This window comes from Pangasianodon hypophthalmus, chromosome 8 (assembly GCF_027358585.1).
Source record: "Pangasianodon hypophthalmus isolate fPanHyp1 chromosome 8, fPanHyp1.pri, whole genome shotgun sequence".
NCBI classification, from domain to species: Eukaryota; Metazoa; Chordata; class Actinopteri; order Siluriformes; family Pangasiidae; genus Pangasianodon; species Pangasianodon hypophthalmus.
Window position 1 is genome coordinate 13,221,372 of NC_069717.1, and position 20,465 is coordinate 13,241,836.

Genomic DNA, 20,465 nt, shown 5'->3' on the forward strand with positions numbered 1-20,465 from the left:
TTTTTTTTTAGCAATCTGAAAATGAAAAAAAAGGGTATTAAATATTATTACATCACCTGTATAGAACTCCTGAATGGATTTAACAAAAACTTTTTGATACAAGAGAGGGCGCTGTTTCTGCACGTGATGTTATATTGTTTTTTTTTTGTTTTTTTTTTTTGTTTTTTTTTGCAAAAGCCAGAATTCATTTGAAGATGCTGACATTTGCAGCAAAGATATTTTCATAGGAAAGATTAGGAGTTAGTGGACACTTCATCATATAAATGATGTTACAGTGCTTATCATGGATCTATTCTCTGTGTGGTAAGGCATGGTTCTGAATTTAGTGTACAATATACTTGGCACTATTGACTTTTATTCATTATTTTATTGTTTTAGTGTCTTACTACATGGCTAATTAGTTGTCTCAGGTGGTTAGATAGTGCACCTGTTAGTTAGTTAGTTAGTTAGTTAGTATGCTTTCCATCACATTCCCCAAGAAACAGGGGTGGGGGCAATGGGCTTGTTTCTGTCCCAAGAATGAAGCTTCACAGCTCTTGCACAGCACTTTTACTGTTACCTCTCCCATTAATCTTCATACTGCTGTTATCCATCATCACATCACCAACCAAATCATACCCCCACCCCCCACCACCAGAAGACTTCATAGAAATCCTCCTTAATCTTTTCCCTTCTGATGGGACCTGACTCTCCACCTCCTTCATCCTCTTTTCAGTCATGCTCCAGTCGTTCTGCCTGCGCTATCTTTCACTCTTTTGACCTGATCTTCAACAACTGCCCTCCAACACACAAGGGAGGAAACATTCTGGACCTGGTCTTCAGCTGACCTTCTTCAGCTTTAGATATCAACATTACTGGTCACTTTTCAGATAATCATTTTGTAGGAATGCCCTTCCTCTCGACTGTTGTACTCCTCTCCCACTTGCCTCAATCTATCTCTCCTTCTTCCCTAGCTTTCAGCATCCTGACATCCCTACCTTCTACCACTTGATTCAACCACCAATACTTTCCTCTTTTCACTCTCTTCATCCATTGACCTCCTCTGCCCTCAATCTTCTAGACCAGGAAAATCTTTTCTTCCTGTTCCTTGGCTGTCAGACATGCTACACAGCAACAGGAGAAAATTAAGTGCAGCTGAGAGAAAGTGGAGGAGATCACTTGATGCTGATCTCTCATACCTCTCTCTTCTGTCAAAGTTCTTCTCTAATGTGACTGCTATTAAGACATCATTCTACAACAGAAAGCTGAAAGCATGTGATATATACAAGCTCCATAGCATTTTTCTTCACTTTTCTTTACTAGACAACTACTAGCAACTACTGGTATCACTTCTACGCTTTCTTTCTAACATTTTGAATGTACTGTATACAATCAGTTGTCTCTATTCCTTACAACTTCCAGAACCTCCAGACCTCTGAGATCTTAATTAGTCTGGATGAAATGTGACACACTCCAAAGAAATGACCCTTGTGGCTGTTACTGAGAAACTTCATGCCTCTAGAAAATCAGCCCTCATCCTCCTTGAATATCTTCAGTAGCCTTCAGCACAGTCAGTGGAATTATTTGGTACCAGAGTAAATACAGAGGGTTTAACGCAATTAAATACATTATTATTTTTTTATTATTATTTAGTAGACAGCTAAAAATAACAATACATTTGACAATGTCCAAATATTTATGGACCTGACTGTACATTCTTCATATAGGGTGCCAGAAATTATGAATTTGACAGTAATATGCCCGGTTTGTCAAAAGGTAAGTAACAGTATCACTGCACACCTGCAGTTTACAAAGTTGCATCAGACACTTTTTATTATGGAACTTACTTTTGCTGCCAATATTGCTGCTATACTTACTGCTGCTATACTACAAAGTAGTTCACAGTTTACAGCCCATGTTCTGTGTATTTATTGTCCTGTGTATCTATTGCTCTGTTCTGTGTATTTATTGTCCTGCACTCGTCTCACACTGTTGTGTATTGCACTTTATGTAGTCTTGCATACTGTTCTGTGTTGACCATGGCCCTGGAGAAACAACATTTCATTCCAATGTATACAAGCTGTATAGAGGAATGACAATAAAAACCCACTTGACTTGAGTATCGTTACACTGATAGGTGACTAAACAAAGGAGAAGCAGTGGTTGATGCCATGGGGGCATTTTGCTGTTGAGGTTTTCCACAGGAAGCGTTACTGCAAATCAATGCAAATTTATTTTGACTGATCAGCTTTGTCCTATAGTGAAGCATTTCTATCCTGATGGGAGTGGTCTCTTCCAGAATGACAATGCCCACATCATGGAATGGTTTGAAGAGTATAAAAATGATGTAAACCATATGATATTGTTCTTTGTAGTCACTAGATCTCAACCCAACTGAACACTTATAGAAGATTTTGGAGCGCTCTCTACCATCATCAAAACACCAGCTGGGGAATATATTTTGGAAGAATGGTGTTAATCCATCCAGTACATTTCGAGAGATCTATTACAAGACACACTGAAGCTATTCTGGCTGTTCCGGTTGTCCAACATCTTACTAAAACATTGTGTGTTGGTTTTCCTTTAATTTACCACTGTACCTTCCTTGGGGCTGGCATTCATTTTAGGAATTTTTGTTTTGGGGGTAAGAAAGAAAAAAAAAGGTCAGTAGATGGCAGAATACACCAACAACTGCTTCCATCATAGATAACTGTGTGACACCACCACAACAGTGTTTCTCACTCCTGGTGAACATATGCACAGAAATTTTGTTTCATCTGGTTTTAAAAATATCTAATTCCACTCACAATGCACTAATAAGCTAAGCCAGGGAAAACAAAAACAATGTAGAATGCATGCGGTACCAATGATAGGCTTAAGCTGTATTTGTGCAAATGAGATATAATCCACCTTTCAAATCCCGCACAGATATTTATTCATTGCAAGAAGGAAAATTATCCAAAAGCTCAATAAGTTTTGCTTATTATATTCTTTCAGTAGGCTACACCATGAGACACTGTGTTCAAAAAGTAACAGTCTGCCTATCAGACTTGTAGGCTACACATAATAATCTAAGTCATATACAAAATCATATACAAAATGCCTGAACAGTACACCCCCAAACAATCCATATGGAGAGCCAGCAGTGAGGTAGTGTTGGCACATATTACTGAGGCTGTAATACTTATGTATATGTCAGTCCAACTCATCAAATCGCTTTAACTACTATACAACAACATACATCAAAACCCACACATGAGAAACTTGGGGTAAATTACAATAGATCCAAATGAAATAGTTACTAATTATTTGTATACATTTCTCTAGGCTTAACGTCATGTTCTTTATTTACATATTTTAAAATAAGACCTCAAAAGGAATGAATATGAAGAATCCAAACATAAGGTAAAAACCAGAATGTAAAAGGGTGTTTGGACGTGTGTGCTCAGGGCAAAGGGTGCCATGTAATCCAGAAGGGTTCTTAAAAGAAACTATATTTAAAAAGCCATTACACGTCAGTGAATGTTCAGTATGCAAAACAAAGTATGGAGAGAATGTCAACCTTTTATTGTGGAATTTCTGTAATGCTCTAATGTCTCCAAGTAAAGCTCTGTGTGTTATCAAGGTGACAAATAGACTAGAAACGCCTAAATCTGTGTGTAGTAAAAGTCATGGAGCAATGATTTCTTTCATTTCTTTCTTAGTATTTTTTTTTAACCACAACATTTACTGAGTGATGAGTGTTAAACAATGTGAAGTCCTGATGAGCTTGTTTTTATCACCTCATCTTTCCTTCAAGCTGTGTTACAATACCACTCTGACATTTCACAGTTAGATGTGGTACCTTTGAAAGGCATGTCAAGGCTTGCTGCTTTCTTAATTTTTGCGTAATTCCACTGTAGCTGATTCCATCGGTCTCCTAGCTGGCATTTGTCTCTTGAAAGATTATTACAGTGAGTTATTGTGCAGTGGAAAAATCACCCACATAGTCTTTGTGGACAAAATCACTTGTCATGAAAATGAAAAATACTTCTGCAGAAGAAAACAGCTTAAGGTAACCAGCAAAACGTGTGTTTCCCAGCACTCCTGGTTATAGTTCTGCAGCCTTGTGCTCACAGAGACACTACATTTTAGAGTAATACACTACGCTCAGAGGGGAGATTCAGGTTAGCTTGTTTACTCTCCTTGTTGCTGCAGATTTAGTCTGTGCTCTTCTGGAATCTCAGATGGACATGAAGGTTCAGCTGGTAATGCTGAAAGCTCTGCCAAAGCCTCAGTGGCCTGTGGCAGTCCAAGACAGAGGTCTCTTCTTGCACACACACAGCGTGTGGCCCCATGCCTTGATGCCCTCTCACAGCACTGAGCCTGGCAGAGCTGCCCACGCATGGCTGTAGCTATGACAGGTTCCCAAAAGTCCCTGCAGTCAGAGGAAGAGGGAGAAGAAAGGAATGAATACATAATCCTCCCAAGCAAAAGAGATCCTGTTCATATGGAAAAAACAAACACACTCTCGCTTTCTCTGAATTTTCATCACTTTCCTTACAAATCACATCCTGTGCCTCATTTATAAAGCTGGATACAAACAAATGTATGCAAAAATTATTCATTCCTACACATTTACACAAGAAATTATGTATTCATGAAAATCCTGTAGTTTTAGGAAATCTAAACTAAAATTCTATTCATGTTCCTGAGTGTGTGTAAATTTGTGCATAAGAAGACTAACTAAAGTAAACCTCGACTTCAAATCATACAAGTTGCACGGATTACTGCACTTTTATACATGGATCACACTTTCAAATGTAAATCGCTTATTTATTTATGTTTACAGCATTTAGCATTTAGATTTAGTGCACACTTATGAGAGAAAGGATGTTTAGAGACCGCTATGATGACAGCTGGCTTATAAATCTGTTCTGTTTGCCATGCCATCTTCTTTGAATGCTGTGCACCACTTCCAGCATGATGGCTGAGACACCTCAAACAATTTTTTAAAATTGCTTGGTACAGTATAGATCTTTTTTTCCTCCTCCATTTTCATGTCGCACCATTTTCTTGTCATCTCACTTAATTGACACCTAATTCAACTTTTCTGTAATCTGTCTCTAGATTTTAACCTGTCCAGCTGCTGTTAAATGCACTGCTAAATATTTTTACTGGCACAGAAGTCAGTCAAAATGACTTCCATTTCTCCCTTTTCTCCCGTCTTTTAGTAGTCATTTTGTGCTTCCAGCCATTGTCCACCTGGCCTTTTATGGAGCTTTGTAGGCATGCCTAAATGCAAATGAGCTGTGTCAGGAACATGGTTTGCACTTTACAGTTTATAAACATACACAAGTGAATACCAAGAAAATCAGCATTTCTGAAACCTTTCTAAATTTGGCAAAATTTTTTAGTTCAGTTTAGCTTACTAAACTAAAAGTTGATAAAAGAGGACCCTTGTCTGTCTAAATCAGTTTCCCAGCTTCCATTCACCTCTGCTGAGCAGCTGGAGGTTGCGTCTCTCCTCCTGGACTTGCAGTTGCAGGACCTGCTGAAGAAGCTCCTGCCTGAGAGTTTCCTGTACCAGACCCATCCTCTCCAACTTTTCACCATTCAGTCTCAACAAAGCTCGGCCTGAGAGAGAGAGAGAGAGAGAGAGGGAAAGAAACAGAGAGAGAAAAAGAGAGAGTGAGAGATGGTCCTTTGAATCACATTGGTTAGATTATTTAAACATTATTAACATTATTTAGTGATCATTATCTACGATTAATGCAAATGAATACTGTTACAGAAATATTCAGTTTTAGTATGAACAGTGGGCTATCTATTAGACCCTTGGACATACTGTAAGCACCTGATGTTCTTAAAAAAAAAAACAAAAAAAAAAAACAAAGGTTTAGCACCACATCATTCTGCAACTGTTGTTTCCCCAAACCCAACAGATTAAAATGCAAATTAATATGATCCTTGGTGTAAGTGTTGATTTGATGGCGGGCAAAAGATAATATCATGTATAAAATTGGGTCACTGACCACACAACAGCCCTTACACGGACAGATACAGATGGGCTGACAAGACACACACACCAGAAAGGGAGCTCAAGCCTGAAGGTCATCTGTGACTCTGCAGAGTTGTTGTATGTCTCTGAGGTTGTTTTCCTCCCTGCTGTCTCCCAAAAGAATGCCAAACACTAACAGACTGGCAGACATGTTCTGTTTTAATTAATATGCTGATATTTTTATCTTTCCTTTTCTTCACCCATTTTTCTCATTGTGTTCATTTTCAGCAACTATTAAATTACATGTTATAAAAGCTGTTTTGTTGTAGAAGTTGTTTGAATTAATCGAACACTGAATTTTGGATTTACTTCCTTTTAAGTAGCCAAGAATCTTGAGGGATGCTTAACCTGAAACCAGGAGTCTCAAGTACTCTGGTTTCCAAATTACTGTTAAATCGTAGACGCATCTCCCCTACTCATTGGGATCCTTCAAGCAAATCACAGGTGGGGGAGATTCTGAATGTAATTATGGCATCCTGCTAAAGCTGCTCCCTGAGAGGTAACCAAGCCTGAAGTCATTTTCATGGCCCTGAAACCTACCGAGCTTGCTGGTTTTCTAAACCCTTTAGTGCACAGCCCTGAATGGCCAACTGCTCTGTTGCCTTTCTTTGCCTTCTTGTCTTCTCCCCAAATGACAGGCAAAGCCTCTCTCAATATCTCGGTCACTCTCCCTGTCTCTCGCTCTCCTTTTGTCACTTGCATAACATCTGAGCCCCAGATGCTTTATGTTCAATTAGAGAGAGAGGACAGGAACAGTGAGCCAGATGGGGCTCTCCAGAGAAGGAGAGGGTGGAAACAGAGAAAATTTACATTTACATTTACAACGTTTGACAGGTGCCCTTATCCAGAGTGACTTACATTAGTATTTTGTAGTCTCTAATATAAAACATATCCCCATGCTAGTACAAAAAGGCCACGGTCTGAGAATACAATCAAACTAAAACAATTTGAAGGGTTACTATGGGAATGGGTACAGCAGAACCACAGGACTAAGCACAGTGTACATGGACAAAGGGACTTACAAAAGCATATGTGTACACACATTCTCAGTGAAACTGTACGAATTACACAGTCAGATACATAAAATATGCTTTCTGCCTTCTTCAGAGATTCGTGTACACATTTATGTACACACTCAACTTCAGACTCTATTTTGTGCAAGTCATATTAGATGTGACAGAATGTTCTCATTAAAATTAACAAATGAATCAGGGCTTCTGTGGCTTCTTAAACTCTGCTGTAATGACCTCAGAGCACAAAGTCACTGTGGTTACCAGCCACTTTGGATGCATTGATATGCAGTGTTGCCCTCTCTAAAGGGCAGGGCTGGCATTAATCATAAATGAAAAAAATACTTGACTTCAACATGACTATGCCTACACCCTACGCATGCACTTGTTGTATCTAGAACCAGCACAGATCAGGTATTGGGCAGATATCAGCAGAAAATGCAGGATAGGATATCAGAGGGAAAAGAACGAATCCATCCATCTAGATCTATAAGAAGCTAACATGCTATTATAACCATATGCCATTTACCTTCATGTTAAATGCCTTTATAACTTTATTTTCTACTGTGAGGGTATTTTTAGACTGGAAATTTTGTTACACGTTGATTTTAATATATTTGGCATGAATAAGTACTAAATTGAAACTAATTTTGCACATATTTGCACTGTGATATTTAAGCTTTGTTTCTTTTTGTTTGAATTTGGTGATGTCTATGTACAGCATTTCCTAATGGACGGTAGTGTTTGTGCAGTTTGAGTATGGTCCTTTTAGATGGCCAGTTTATTATAGTTTATATTGAGATGGCCAGTTCACAAATCTATCTATATATATATATATATATATATATATTTTTTTTTTCTTCTAATTTTTTTTTTTATTTTCTCCCTAATTTAGTCTTGGCCAATTCCCACCCACCAGTTAGGTCTCCCCAATCATACGACAGCTAGCAACCGGGGAAGGTGAAGACTATCATTGATAGGGGAGAGAGAGAGAGTATGCCATGCCTCCCACTCAGAAAGCACGGCTAATTTTGCTGTCTTGGACTCTTGGCCATGGAAGGCTGTGATCTCCGGACGATAGAGTGAACACTTTTCTATTGCACCACTCAGGAGCTACAAATTTTAAATCTCAGATTTTAAACAGATATTAATATCAGCTGATACTCCAGGTTTGATATCAGTATCTGTATCATAAAAAGAAGGTAATATGGTATTGTGCTATTTTTAGTTGTATATCTGTATCAAGTATCAAGCCTGTAATGAGAGCACAGGACAGTGCTTTTACCATGCAGTACATTCATAGTTTGGATGAACAGATGGATAGTTTGGATGACTACAGTTCTGATACTGCACCTGTCCTGAAAATAATATTACAATATATTAAAGAGCTTGTACACCTGCACCGCTGTAACTCAAAATGAAACCACTGCAGTGTAAGGAAGTGTACATACAGACGGTGGGGAGCTTCTAAGGTCCTAGAAAAGTAGTCAAGCCAGAATTCACTGACCTTTAATTCAGAGGGCTAACCCTTCTGTCCCACTGTATAAAATAGTTGTGTCAGAACATGACCGTGATTATCTTGAGCAAATTGCTAAACATACACTTATTATATAAAACTTCCTTTTTTATTTATTCTTTTGTCCTGTGTTAGAGTAATTGAACAATAGTGAGAAGTTGAGTATAAAAGCTGCATGACTTCAAAATAATGAAACTCAAAAAAAAGGATTTAATGCAATTTAAGTGTTTTGCAAATCTCTTGCAGTTTTTCATTTAAGTTATTCTACTTTGACTCTTTGGTAGTGTCTTTGTTTCTATGTTTCTTTTAACACCATTCACCATTGTGAAACATATTTCAGGTCTTTTATGTCTCACTGAGTGTTACATGTTAGAATATTGCATGCCTTTAACACAATGAATGTGTTGACTGCTTTAAATCATTAGATAACACAATGGGACAAATTCTAGTAAATCAACTAGTTTCTTTGCTGTTTAGTTTTACAATAGAATTACTGTTAAATGGACATGGAATTCTTTTTTGCTGACAAATTTTTTTTTCCAAGCAGATGCAAAGATTTACACACAACTGTGTTACACAAGCCAGCAGCCAGCTACAACAATTAAGTCTGTATTTCCAAAAAAAAAAAAAAAAAAAAAAAAAAAACGCATTTACTTTTGATGTAGAAAAATGCCCCAGTGCATTAACTTGTCTCTGGTAGCAGTGACCTCAAAGTCTAGAGAACATACCTGTAATGGCATGGTGGGAAAAAGCCTCCACGTAGGTCAGGTAGTTGTGAGGACAGTGTTTCTTTAACCACCGACACACATCCTGTTGGGACCACAGAACCACTGGCCTAGACAGGCTTGGCAGGGTGGGACTAGTGTGGTAAACAGAGTATGCTTCCCCTGTGTGAAGCTGAGGGAGAAAACAGAAATAAAAGGGAAAGAGAGACAGAGAGAGAACAAAACAATTCCAGTGAAATGGGCGAATACATTCCAAGTGGAGGCTACGGAGTCTGTGTATCATACCTCATGTGTCAAAGCTCGTTAGGAATGCATTTCATCGGTACCATAACACACACATATATGCACACCCAGCTTCTTTCTCTTGACTAAGTGAGCAATATCCCATGACGGTGATGACATTCAAACTGCTGCACAGAGCTCTAGGAAATAAATCTTTTTTTTTTTTTCGTAATAGCAGTGTTCCGCTCTATGTGCTGTCAGTAATTAAGATGGATTATTTCATCTCAGATTGTCATCATTTTGGCCAACACATTGACAGACTCATGATGCTATAAACAGACCTCATTAAACTAAGACCATCTAAAAGCTATTTAGTAACCTCTAGCACAGTGCCAACACAAATGTTGTTGCAGGTGTCCCAAAAACCAATTTACAGTCATGTACCCTAGCTAGAAAAGCAGTATGGTGCATCGTTGTGATCAGAATAGTCCCAGACAATGTTTGGATGAACTGAGAATTTAGACAGGATATATGAAGACACTGTTTACAAACCCTCCATTCACCTTTTAAGTTTTGTCAAGGTATTAACAAACTGGCATTTATTGTTATTATTATTATGCATTTTTCAAAGCCAAGCACTGTGAATATAATATGTCTAATTTGTTGTATCATTCACTCCCACAAAGTCCTTTTCATTATTCACAGCAATTTTGTGCCTTTTCTTCTATTTGTTTGCTTTGATGACCCATTAACTGCCATCTGCGTATGTTTTTATTCTGGCCCACTCCCATTTATCTTCAATTTTCTTTCTCCTTCACAGTTTTTGCCCTCACACTCTCTCCCTCCCTCCCTGACAGCCATTTTAACTGCAGTGTTCTCTCTTGAATGGCCCTAGGGAGATCTTTCGTGTGTAACAGCAGACACACATGTGCACACACACAAAGCTGAATCAGAGAATGGTACTCCCTATTTGAACTGGTTGGATACATATGTCCTTTCATATCCCAATCATGCTCTCTGACATGGCTGGGACCGTAAGGGACTTTCCCCTCTCGAAACCAATACTACATGCAAATATCACAAAACCAATAATCAAACAATAACTGATCAAGAAAATTGGTCACTGAACATTTATCCGCAGTGCAGATGCCAATCAATGGGTCTCCTTTCCATATGTCTGTTACTGACTAATCCCCAACATGACAATGTTTGTGTAAACACCATGACTGTTTAAACACCCTTCATGTCCGGGCTATTAGTTTCTTATTCATTATTGTCTAGCAAACATGTGGGTTCAACAAACATAAACCTACTCCTGTTTCTTTCCAGTCAATCACAATAACACCGGTAGCTGGCATATGCGAGAGCTGGCTGGTGGGTGGGAAATGGCCAAGACCAAATTAGGTGGCAAAAATGGGGGAAAGATTTTTCAAAAGTCACTTCGTAGTTAAACGTATCAAAAGAAAACAAAGTCACTATCCAGACAAATAATATATTTTATGAGTGAAAGGACACCACATCTCATAGGTGTTGGCCAATGATTTGCTGGCTTTATGTTGAGAGTGCAAACACAATCTGCTACATGATCATATACTCGTTCATTTCCCTTAGTCTGTATTAAATGTACCTAACACTCTAATTATCTTACCATACTTTACGTTAGCCACTGCATTTTAGCCTACTCAAAAAAGGTACTCAGCAACAAAATATGGGACTAGGCAAACACTTTAGAGCTTTTACTTTTGTGGTGGGCAGGCTAATGAATTTATGATTTATCCACCCCTGCATAGACAAGGGTGCCTCTGACGGGTAATTATAGAATGCAGTAATGAGATGGAAACTGGCTTTCGTGTTTCTCAACCTGCTATTTTCTTGTAGACAGATCGCCACGCCACCATCAGCATTAAATCCTCATTACGGTCTGACTTACTTTTCTTTCTTTCTGTCTGTCTTTCTTTCTTTTCTTTTGAAAAACGAGATACAAAAATTCCTTAACAGTAATGGATGGCTACTTCCATTAGGAGGTCATATAAGTACAAAGTATCCACACAGTTCACACTAGCTGATCTGTCTGGAGAGTGCTAACTTTCATTATTTATGAAAAATCATGATTCACATTGAGGCCCAAAATAGATGAAAATTACCCACGATTTCAGCAGTTACTGTTTGGACTCTGTAAGAGATATATTAATATAGTAGACTAATTATACAGGGCTTTTAGTCATTGGTTCACTTAGAACAAAAAAAAAAGCAAGTAGCTGCAGCTCTGATTGGCTCTTGCAAGGTTGGGGGGAGAGGCACAACAGCATACCCACTAGAAAACTCTTCAAAGCCAGCATAGTGTTCATGAACTAACTTCACTTGACAAGAAGAAAATGCAATAGATATTGCAAAAAAATGTAAGCACAGCTTTTCTTTAAATATTTAGCTTTAAAAAAAAAAAAAAAAAAAATTAGGACACTAGGACATGGAGGCAGAGAGAGGAATTAACATTACTACCACCACCACTACTACTACTACTACTACTACTACTACTACTACTACTAATTATTATTATTATTATTATTATTATTATTATTATTGTCCGTATGTTACTCCTGGATAACCAGACATTTGCCAAGTTTGCAAATACTTATACCAAAAGAATGATGATTATTCTTCTTTTTTTTTTTCTTTTTTTTAAAGGGGGGGTGGATCATAATAATAATAAATAATAATAATAATATATCTGCTACAGCATACAAAGGCATCCAATACAATTATGTCCAACAAAAACCCAAGATGTCACATTATTTTAAGAACATGAATTATCTCCAGATTTGAAGGTGTCTGCTGTCTGATAAGATACACTCCTGAAAAAAAAAGCTTTCTTTTACACCAAAAATTTCTCTAAAAACACAACCTCTACTATAATCATAGACATCCACTGTATGTTACTTTATTGAATGACACTTTTCTGAACAATATATACAGTGGGATCGGAAAGTCTGAGACTACTAGTGAAATTGCATTCATTTTGCATTCTTAATTAATTATTTCTTAATTTAGAACAACAATTTTCTTTGCAAATTATATTACTGACAACAACTTGAGTTTCTGAAATATTTACATAAATTTCAGAGTTTCTTAGTATTTGGTATGTCCCCTTTTTGCTTTAATGACAGCATATAATCGAACTGGCATGGACTATACAAGCTTGTGCAAAACATTATGATCCATTTTAGAGCCATCGGAGTGTCGTCTGAATATATACTTCAGTAGAATCGATTATGCGTGAGGAAAAGCCAACCTTCCGTAAAAAGCAGTTAACATCAATATCCCAAATTTGCTTACAGTTAAATAGGAACCTTGATATTGATTCCGCACTATTGCTAAGATACTGAACACTTACTTTCTTTGTTTTAAATAAAATATTTATTTAATTTTAATTAATTTATTTAATTTAAATTATTTTTTAAATAGAATTCTTTGTTTAAATAAAATTCAAAAACCTTCTGTTTATTTCCAATGTTAAATGAAAAAAAAAAAAAAAATCCCAGATTTTTAATGTGGTCTCAGACTTTTGGACCCTACTGTGTATATCTTTTAAAACTAGGTTACATATATAACTTACCACAAGCCTTTTCTGTAGCGTACATGTCTAGCATTGGTTGTTAAATCTTGTTAATTGGACTGCTAGTGAAATGGTTAAATCGTGTAATGTAAGAAATGGGATGGAGAGAGAAGGGAGTGGCACCATGTTCACAGATCTTTCAGATCTGGGAGAAGAAAGACAGTAGACTCTCTCTCTCTCTCCCTGTCAGGAGTGGGCCTTCAAGATTTTTTTTTTTTTTTTCCAAATCCTTACATTGTTGTTCTGGACCCACTTTCCCAAAATGAAAATGTGAATGCTTCATCAGTGTTGTGATTCTGCAATTTGTCTTGCTTGTGCACTGATGTCTTTGCACTGTGTGAATGTGTTATTATGTGTTATATTATGTGTTAAATTATGTGTATTTATTTTGTCTGTTTATTGCACTGTGCCTTTCAGCCACAGTAGTGCCCAAATTTCCATTCTGGGGATCATTAAAGTCTTTCCAATCATACGTCTGCAAGTGTCAGGCCTAAATATTATGTCATGTCTTTCATGTATCCTGAATATATCGTTTAAGTAGTTAAAAATCATCATCATTATTATTATTATTATTATTATTATTATTATTGGTAGTAGTAGTAGTAGTAGTAACTGCAAGACAAATGTGTGATTTTTGCATTCCATTAAAAAAACGACTGGTGCTAGCGTTTTCCCTTGGGCAGGCGTGCATTTAATCACAAATTGATTTTGGTCACGTGAGAGTGTTTATATTTAACACAAAACAGCTTCAGGAATAGATGGCACTTCAGATAATAAAGTGATATAAAGATTATTAAAAAAATAAAATATAATTTTTTAAAAACTCAACTTAAATCATGAACGAAAAATTATCACCTCCTTAAAAGTCTCATGATTATCATGATCATAAGTCTCCTTATGATTCTGTTATTCACTGTAAAGCATATTATTCAGTATTATGAATTATTCAATGACAACAACTAGTCTAATAAGAAAACATATGTAGTTATGTAGTGCTGGGAGTTTAAGGGGTTAACTCAGGTTATTTGCCACTAATAATCACTCAAGAATAAAGTCAGTTAAAACCATTTCAGCTTATAAGAAAGATTAGTTTAGCTGGAACTGTTAATCAGCCCAAATGCAGAATAAAATCTATAAAGAAAGCAAGCCTGTGCTATTGACAGGATCTGGACGTACCCACTGGGGGCATGGAAGGGGGGCACAGGAGGTTGTTTTTTTTTCAATATGAAAATTTAAAGCCTCAGCTAGAGTTCAACACAAACACTAAGGTTCGTATATCTGCCTGTAGTGTTCAATCATCCATTACCAGTGTTCAGGAGCTAAGAGACTTTACAGTCTATTTAAAGCCATTCTCGAACAAGAGCCTTTGCTTTGCTCTGCCTCCCGGCTCAGCTGCATCTTTCCCATTTTCTGCAAATAAAGTCTTGATTTGGATGGATGGCTGAATAGAGAGCAAAGGGGGATGGGTAAGAGAGGAAGAAATGGGAATAAAAAGACAGACAGAAACAAAGAGAGTGAATGGCAACATTTCCTCTTTCTTTCACCCTTTTGACCTTTGTATTATTCACAGCCATGTCTTTGTTGAGTGCATGTCAGAAAACATGAGGATATCAGCCATCGCAGTCATGCAAAATGCAGTGAAGAATGGGTGTGGAATAACACCCTCTCTCTTGTAGCACAGTTTAATGGGTAATGTGTGGACTTCAGCCATAAAGAGAATGCCTGTTTAAAGACATGAAGCAGTAGTATGAAAGCATTACAGCGGTAACCGACAGGGTGCTTAGAAAGGATCAGCGATTTCTCACAGCTGTAAGGTCCTCATTATCGCTGTCACACCATCATACTGTTCCTGCTGCAGTTCTTTTTTGATGAAGCAGAAGGATGTAGACGAAAATGCAATGTATTTAAGCCACTATATTCTCAGACACTCCAAATAGCAGTATTATTTCTGCAGTATCATACCTGAGAATTATGAACCTATATTATTCCCATATCATGTTGTTCATACTATATTGTAGATTGTACAGAAAGTTTCTAACTTCTTCATAAACCAGTATATGATGGGGTTCATTTCCCTTATTGGAGAAAACAATAACAAACAATCATTTCTAGTTTCAATAGTCTCATCAGCTTATGGATTTCTGCTCTTTGCATTGCGATGCTATGAATCTATGAATTTGAAGTGGAGCACCTGCTGGATTATTGGCACCTTTTAAGAAAATGGGAAATAGCCAACAAAACAAACATACAGTACATTGCACATAATGCTTTAAACTCCACTCAAACAATTTCCTATAACCACTTATCATGAGAACTATTTATTTCATTTGCTAGAATACATTCAACCAAATGGTCATGCTTAAAGAAATTCTACTGGTTTTTAAATTGCTGTCATTGCACATCCATACCCATTTTAAAACAATATGCTGGTGCATCATTAAAGTTTTTGGGATTTTTGTTAAGGTTTAGGGTAAGATTTTAAACAAGATAATGATTTTTGCCAATAATTCTAAAGTTAACTGTAACTTCAACATTTTACTAAAGCAGTAACTTTTTTTCCAAGATTTCTAAAGACAAACATGCAGCTATTCAAAAGGTATGAAAACACATCTTTTAGGTTTGAGAGAAAACTGTTTATGTGCTTCTGCTTTCATTGAAACACTAGGACATGACTGCAGAGTGAGGAATTTGTTACACTTCGACACCATACACAATACACTTTGAGACTGAAATGGCTCCAGTCTATAATAAACCATAGCTAATGATTTTGTCTGAAAAACAGACAAGAAAGAAAAAACTGAAATGAAATGAAAAAAAAAAATTCAGTCAATTAGCACTTAACACAAAACAGCTGCCTGAATAGATGGCATGCCAGGAAATTTCAGTGAAGAGATTAAATAACTTGTGAAAAAAAGGTTTTGCCTCCTTGGCTTGTTATTGAGTTATTCAAAATTATTGCAAAACATTATTCATTAACTAGTATGAATTATTCAGTGGCTAGGAAAAGATATTTAGTAATATAGTGGTTGGAGTTTAAGGGTTATCTCAGGCTACTTGCCAATGAGTCACTAACGAATATAAATTAGCTCAAAACCTGGTTCAACAGGATGCTGGTTATAACTTCAGTACTTCACTAAACTTCTTTACCATCAAGATGTTCATAATGGTTTTGTGTAGTTACCTGCAAGGCCTCGGTTCCTGGCTGCTGTAGAAGTTTGACAGTACGACCGCCTGCTGTTTTGTTCCCAAGACACTCATGCCAGGTAAGATTTCCACCGGTGCAGCGGCTGAGCTGGTACTTAAAGTCTTCTGGAAGTGCCTTGTACTCTACTGCAGGACGACAGAAACTAAAGCTGGAGGCAGCTATGGAACAAGAGAGAATAAGAGAGCTTGACACTTTGAGAAGGTAACCTCTGTCCTGGCTGTTCTGTTTTGCCTTCAGGCAAAGATAAAAAACTTGGCAGACAAAAACCGAGACAGTGTGAATTCCTCACTAATGCTATAGATGTTTGATGCTTAATTAAAAGAAACATTATGCTTTCGCATGCAGGATATTGTTGTAAAGGTAAAACTGCTGTGGATGGTTTTGTGGATTATGGGTTAGTGTAATTAATAGCATATGGATTTTCCACAACTCCAAGGGAAAACAGAAAGTCTCATACTAACTCACATTTACACAATCAGCAGATTTTTTCACATCTGACCTGGAAAAAACATCGCTCTGAAGCTAAACAGACAAGGAAAACTGCACCACCAATTTGGCAGCAACCCATCTGCATGATTGGTCATCCACTTCAAGGGACTGCCACAGAGTTCTTTGGATCTAAATGATGTACTGCTTCTGTGTACTGCTGCTGCAACTACTGCTCTTGTTTCCTCACATCCACCTACAGGCATTGAAAGGCGATGTGATTTGCAGCACTGGACAAAGACTCTCTCTTAAGTTGACTCCTGCGTCAGATGTTGGCCAACCCGTAGCAGCATAGCTTATGTCAGCTGCCAGATAGGATATTAGTCTTGGATCTAGAGCTTCACTGACCCTCTGATCACTGGTATGTGAGAGTGTGCTCACATCCTGGCTTGATCACCATGCATATTCCAGCACCAGCACCGGCATTAATGATTCACGAGGCAGTCTGAGTATGTTTTCTCAGTGAAGGGCAAGTGGCCAGTGTGTTTACAGACAAGTGTTCAGTCAGTGTGCACATGCTCATTAAAATCACACTCCTCTAATTGACAATGTTGTCATAGCTGAACCGAGGACAACCAGTCAACCGTGATAATGTAAGAGGTTTGTGCGTGTGTGTGTATGTGTGTGTGACAGAAGGTGGGGAACTAGATGTGATGAAATCTTGCTTGTCTCTCTTGCCCTTGGCCCCCCACCCCCACCCCCACCTCCTCCAGACCCTCAGACCTACAAAGGCAGTTCTCATCAAGTCTGTTCATCTGACCATGGTCTATGTGAAGTAAACACGATCTGCTTCAGGATAGAGTCACACACTAACAAAGTGGCTTTCATTACAGAGCTTCTGATGTGGATATGGGACGGATGGGATTTGTGTGGGAATGTGGGGAGTTTGGGATAAGGAAGTTAAATAAAGTCATGGCTTATTATGCTGCATATATGTTTTGTAGATCCAGTCGCTCTTTTATAGACCTCAGCAACCAGCAGAAATGAGCTCAACCAATATTTATTGTTATTATAACCAAAATTTATTAAGGTGTAAATATCTTGCCTGGTTGAAGCCTCAAGTTTACCACATGAGAAGACATTGTCATTCTTCAACCCTTGTCTTTACTTTGGGAATGAAATACTTCATTCAGGTTTGGACTTTTAACAATGTTAAGACACTGCTAAAACACTAAATGGCAATGCATGAAGTGAATAAATAATGCTATAAAATATCCTTACTACATTGTTTCAGAGGGGTGATTCAAGGTGAATGACTGCCCCATGAATCTCATTTATTTATTCACACTAGTACGCCACTCATTAAAATATAAAATTATTGCAAGGTAATTCAAAAAACAAAACAAAAAAACATCATAAAAGAAGTAGCCTAGACTTTTTTTAATATCTGATGTAGTCTCTCAGGTCAACTGGTGCAAGTTCATCATGCAGTCTGTATGCATCATGCAGGCTATGCAAACCAGTTCTGGCACTGTGAGGGGCTTTGAACTTCAGAGGACGAGTGAAACGCAACATCTGTGCAGAGTAATGAGCTAGAAGGGAAAGGCTGAGACAGGTCTGCAGCCAGCCCCTCCAGCACTAGTGCTTAATTACTGATGCAGACGAATGCCAGAACGAATTTGCAAGTCACTATTAAAGCAGTGGTGAGCCTCTCAGCAGGTAAATGGATCTGCTGTTAATAGCAGCAATGATCAAAAGCTGAAGTTTTCCATGTCTCTCAGTTTATATGCTTGTTTATCTCTCTCTCTCCCTCTCTCTCTTTGTGTGTGTGTGTGTGTGTGTGTGTGTGTGAAATTGGATTGGTGGTAGTTTTGCGTGTATGGATGGATGTGTGGGTGGTAATATTGTGTGTGTGTTGGTCACATGGGTGGGTGGTTGGGTTTTTTTGGATGTAGTTGTATGAATGGATGCTTGGGTGAGTGGGTAGTAGGTGATGTAGGTGTATTTGTGGATGGATTTTTAGGTCAGTGATAGACTGCATGTTATAATATCCAGGATAATGCTTTGTTATTCTGCACTTACTTTGCATTGATTGCAGGATCTACTTCCTGATGCTCTCATTGTTACTGTACTAGTAGCGGCAGTAGTAGTAGTAGTAGTAGTAGTAGTATTTTTGTTTATGCACTTAGGTCTGAATTGGTCCTTTTTTGTTATTGCCCAGACCAGTCTAACACTTCTACAAACCAGCATTTGTCTCTAGGCTTCATACATACTCAAGGCGCTTTGCATTGCTGTTGTATTGTTTGCATGTTTTAGCCTATAAGTCTCTTGACAAAAGCATCTGCCAAATGTCTAAATGTAAAATGCAAATGTGTGTGTGTGTGTGTGTGTGTGTTTGTTTTTAGATAAATGATTGATGCTTTCAGGTAGGACAAGTTCAGACCAGGAACAGAGAATCACTGTAATGACAGACCAGTACTGCAGCTTATTAGTCTCTTGTAATCTGCAAAACAATTCCTATAATCTCTGAGTACACCATTGTTAAAGACAAGCCACCTTTCCCACAACCAGAACTGCATAGAAGAAACAAATGGAAACAGGAAAATACATACTTTAAATGCTTTCTCTTTCTGAGAAGGAAGTATTTATAGAATTACTTTAACAAATTCAAAGTTTCTTCATGTGGGTTTACATTTGGGATAATAATGAACTATGCATGTATTAATACTAAACAAAATAGAATCAAAAACACAACAACATAAGCCACGCGCTATTTAAAATAAACAAACACCTTTTACCTTCAGAATGCCTGAAGCACTTTCAAGCGCAGAAAGATGAGTTTTATAATAGTTTTCACATAACATTTCTTCATTCCACAACAAACTAAAGGCTAGCTTTACAATGTGTGAAAGTTTCACACCTATTAACATTTATTTACTCTGTCTGGTCGAAAGTGCCAACCATTTGGTCCACACACAAACCTGACCATCTGTTTACGTCTGTTTACAATAAATAAAAACGATTTACCGTCGACAGCCATGCCATTAATCCGTCTGGAATTCCTCTTAGTGAAAAAGTTGTGAGATGTAATGTCCCATTTTAGTCTGCACGACCCGACAGCTTGGCACACGCTCAGCTCCGGTCGCTCGGCTTTGCGCTGTGTGCTGACTGAGAGCGCTGAGTGAGAAGAGAAATTTCACTGTGCCAATGAAAACGCTCGCGCTCTGGCCCCGCCCCATTCAGCACAGGTGACAGCGACGTCAATCAACTCACGAGCCAAACGCCCCTCGCGCCTTTTCCGAGAAATTCCTGAATTAGAAATTAAATTTAACCATTTCACCCTGTTTGCGTAAAAGAGATTTGTTAATTAAAAACGAAAAAAAAAGTCTTAAAATATGTTCTGAACTCCTGTCATTTCCTATAAATCATGGCGTATATATAGGAACCAGGCCATTTTATAAAGGATAAAGGTATTGTAACCCACTCCCACTTTTTAAAAAACATTTTTATTATTGTTTGCTTAAAGTAACTTCAAACCCTGTGATGGAGACTTATCAAAATAACTATAGAGCACCCATCCATTCTCTGTACCACTTACCCTACACAGGGTCACGGAGAGCCTGGAGCCTATCCAAGGGGGCATCCTGGACAGAGTGCCAGCCATCACAGGGCACCATCACACACATTCTCACACACTACAGACAATTTGGAAATGCCAATCAGCCTACA

At 37.8% G+C, this 20,465-nt stretch overlaps 1 protein-coding gene across 1 annotated transcript; it reads right to left on the reverse strand.

Moving 5' to 3' along the window:
- Nucleotides 1-221: 221 nt before the first annotated feature.
- samd10a (sterile alpha motif domain containing 10a) lies at nucleotides 222-19,905 on the reverse strand. The gene is made up of 5 exons (XM_026930397.3): nucleotides 19,764-19,905; nucleotides 16,287-16,468; nucleotides 9,274-9,442; nucleotides 5,455-5,595; nucleotides 222-4,396 (listed from the first exon to the last, which is right to left on the reverse strand). The coding sequence occupies exons 1-5, from the start codon at nucleotides 19,774-19,776 to the stop codon at nucleotides 4,374-4,376; spliced, it is 528 nt and encodes a 175-aa protein (XP_026786198.1). The 5' UTR covers nucleotides 19,777-19,905; the 3' UTR covers nucleotides 222-4,373.
- Nucleotides 19,906-20,465: the final 560 nt, after the last annotated feature.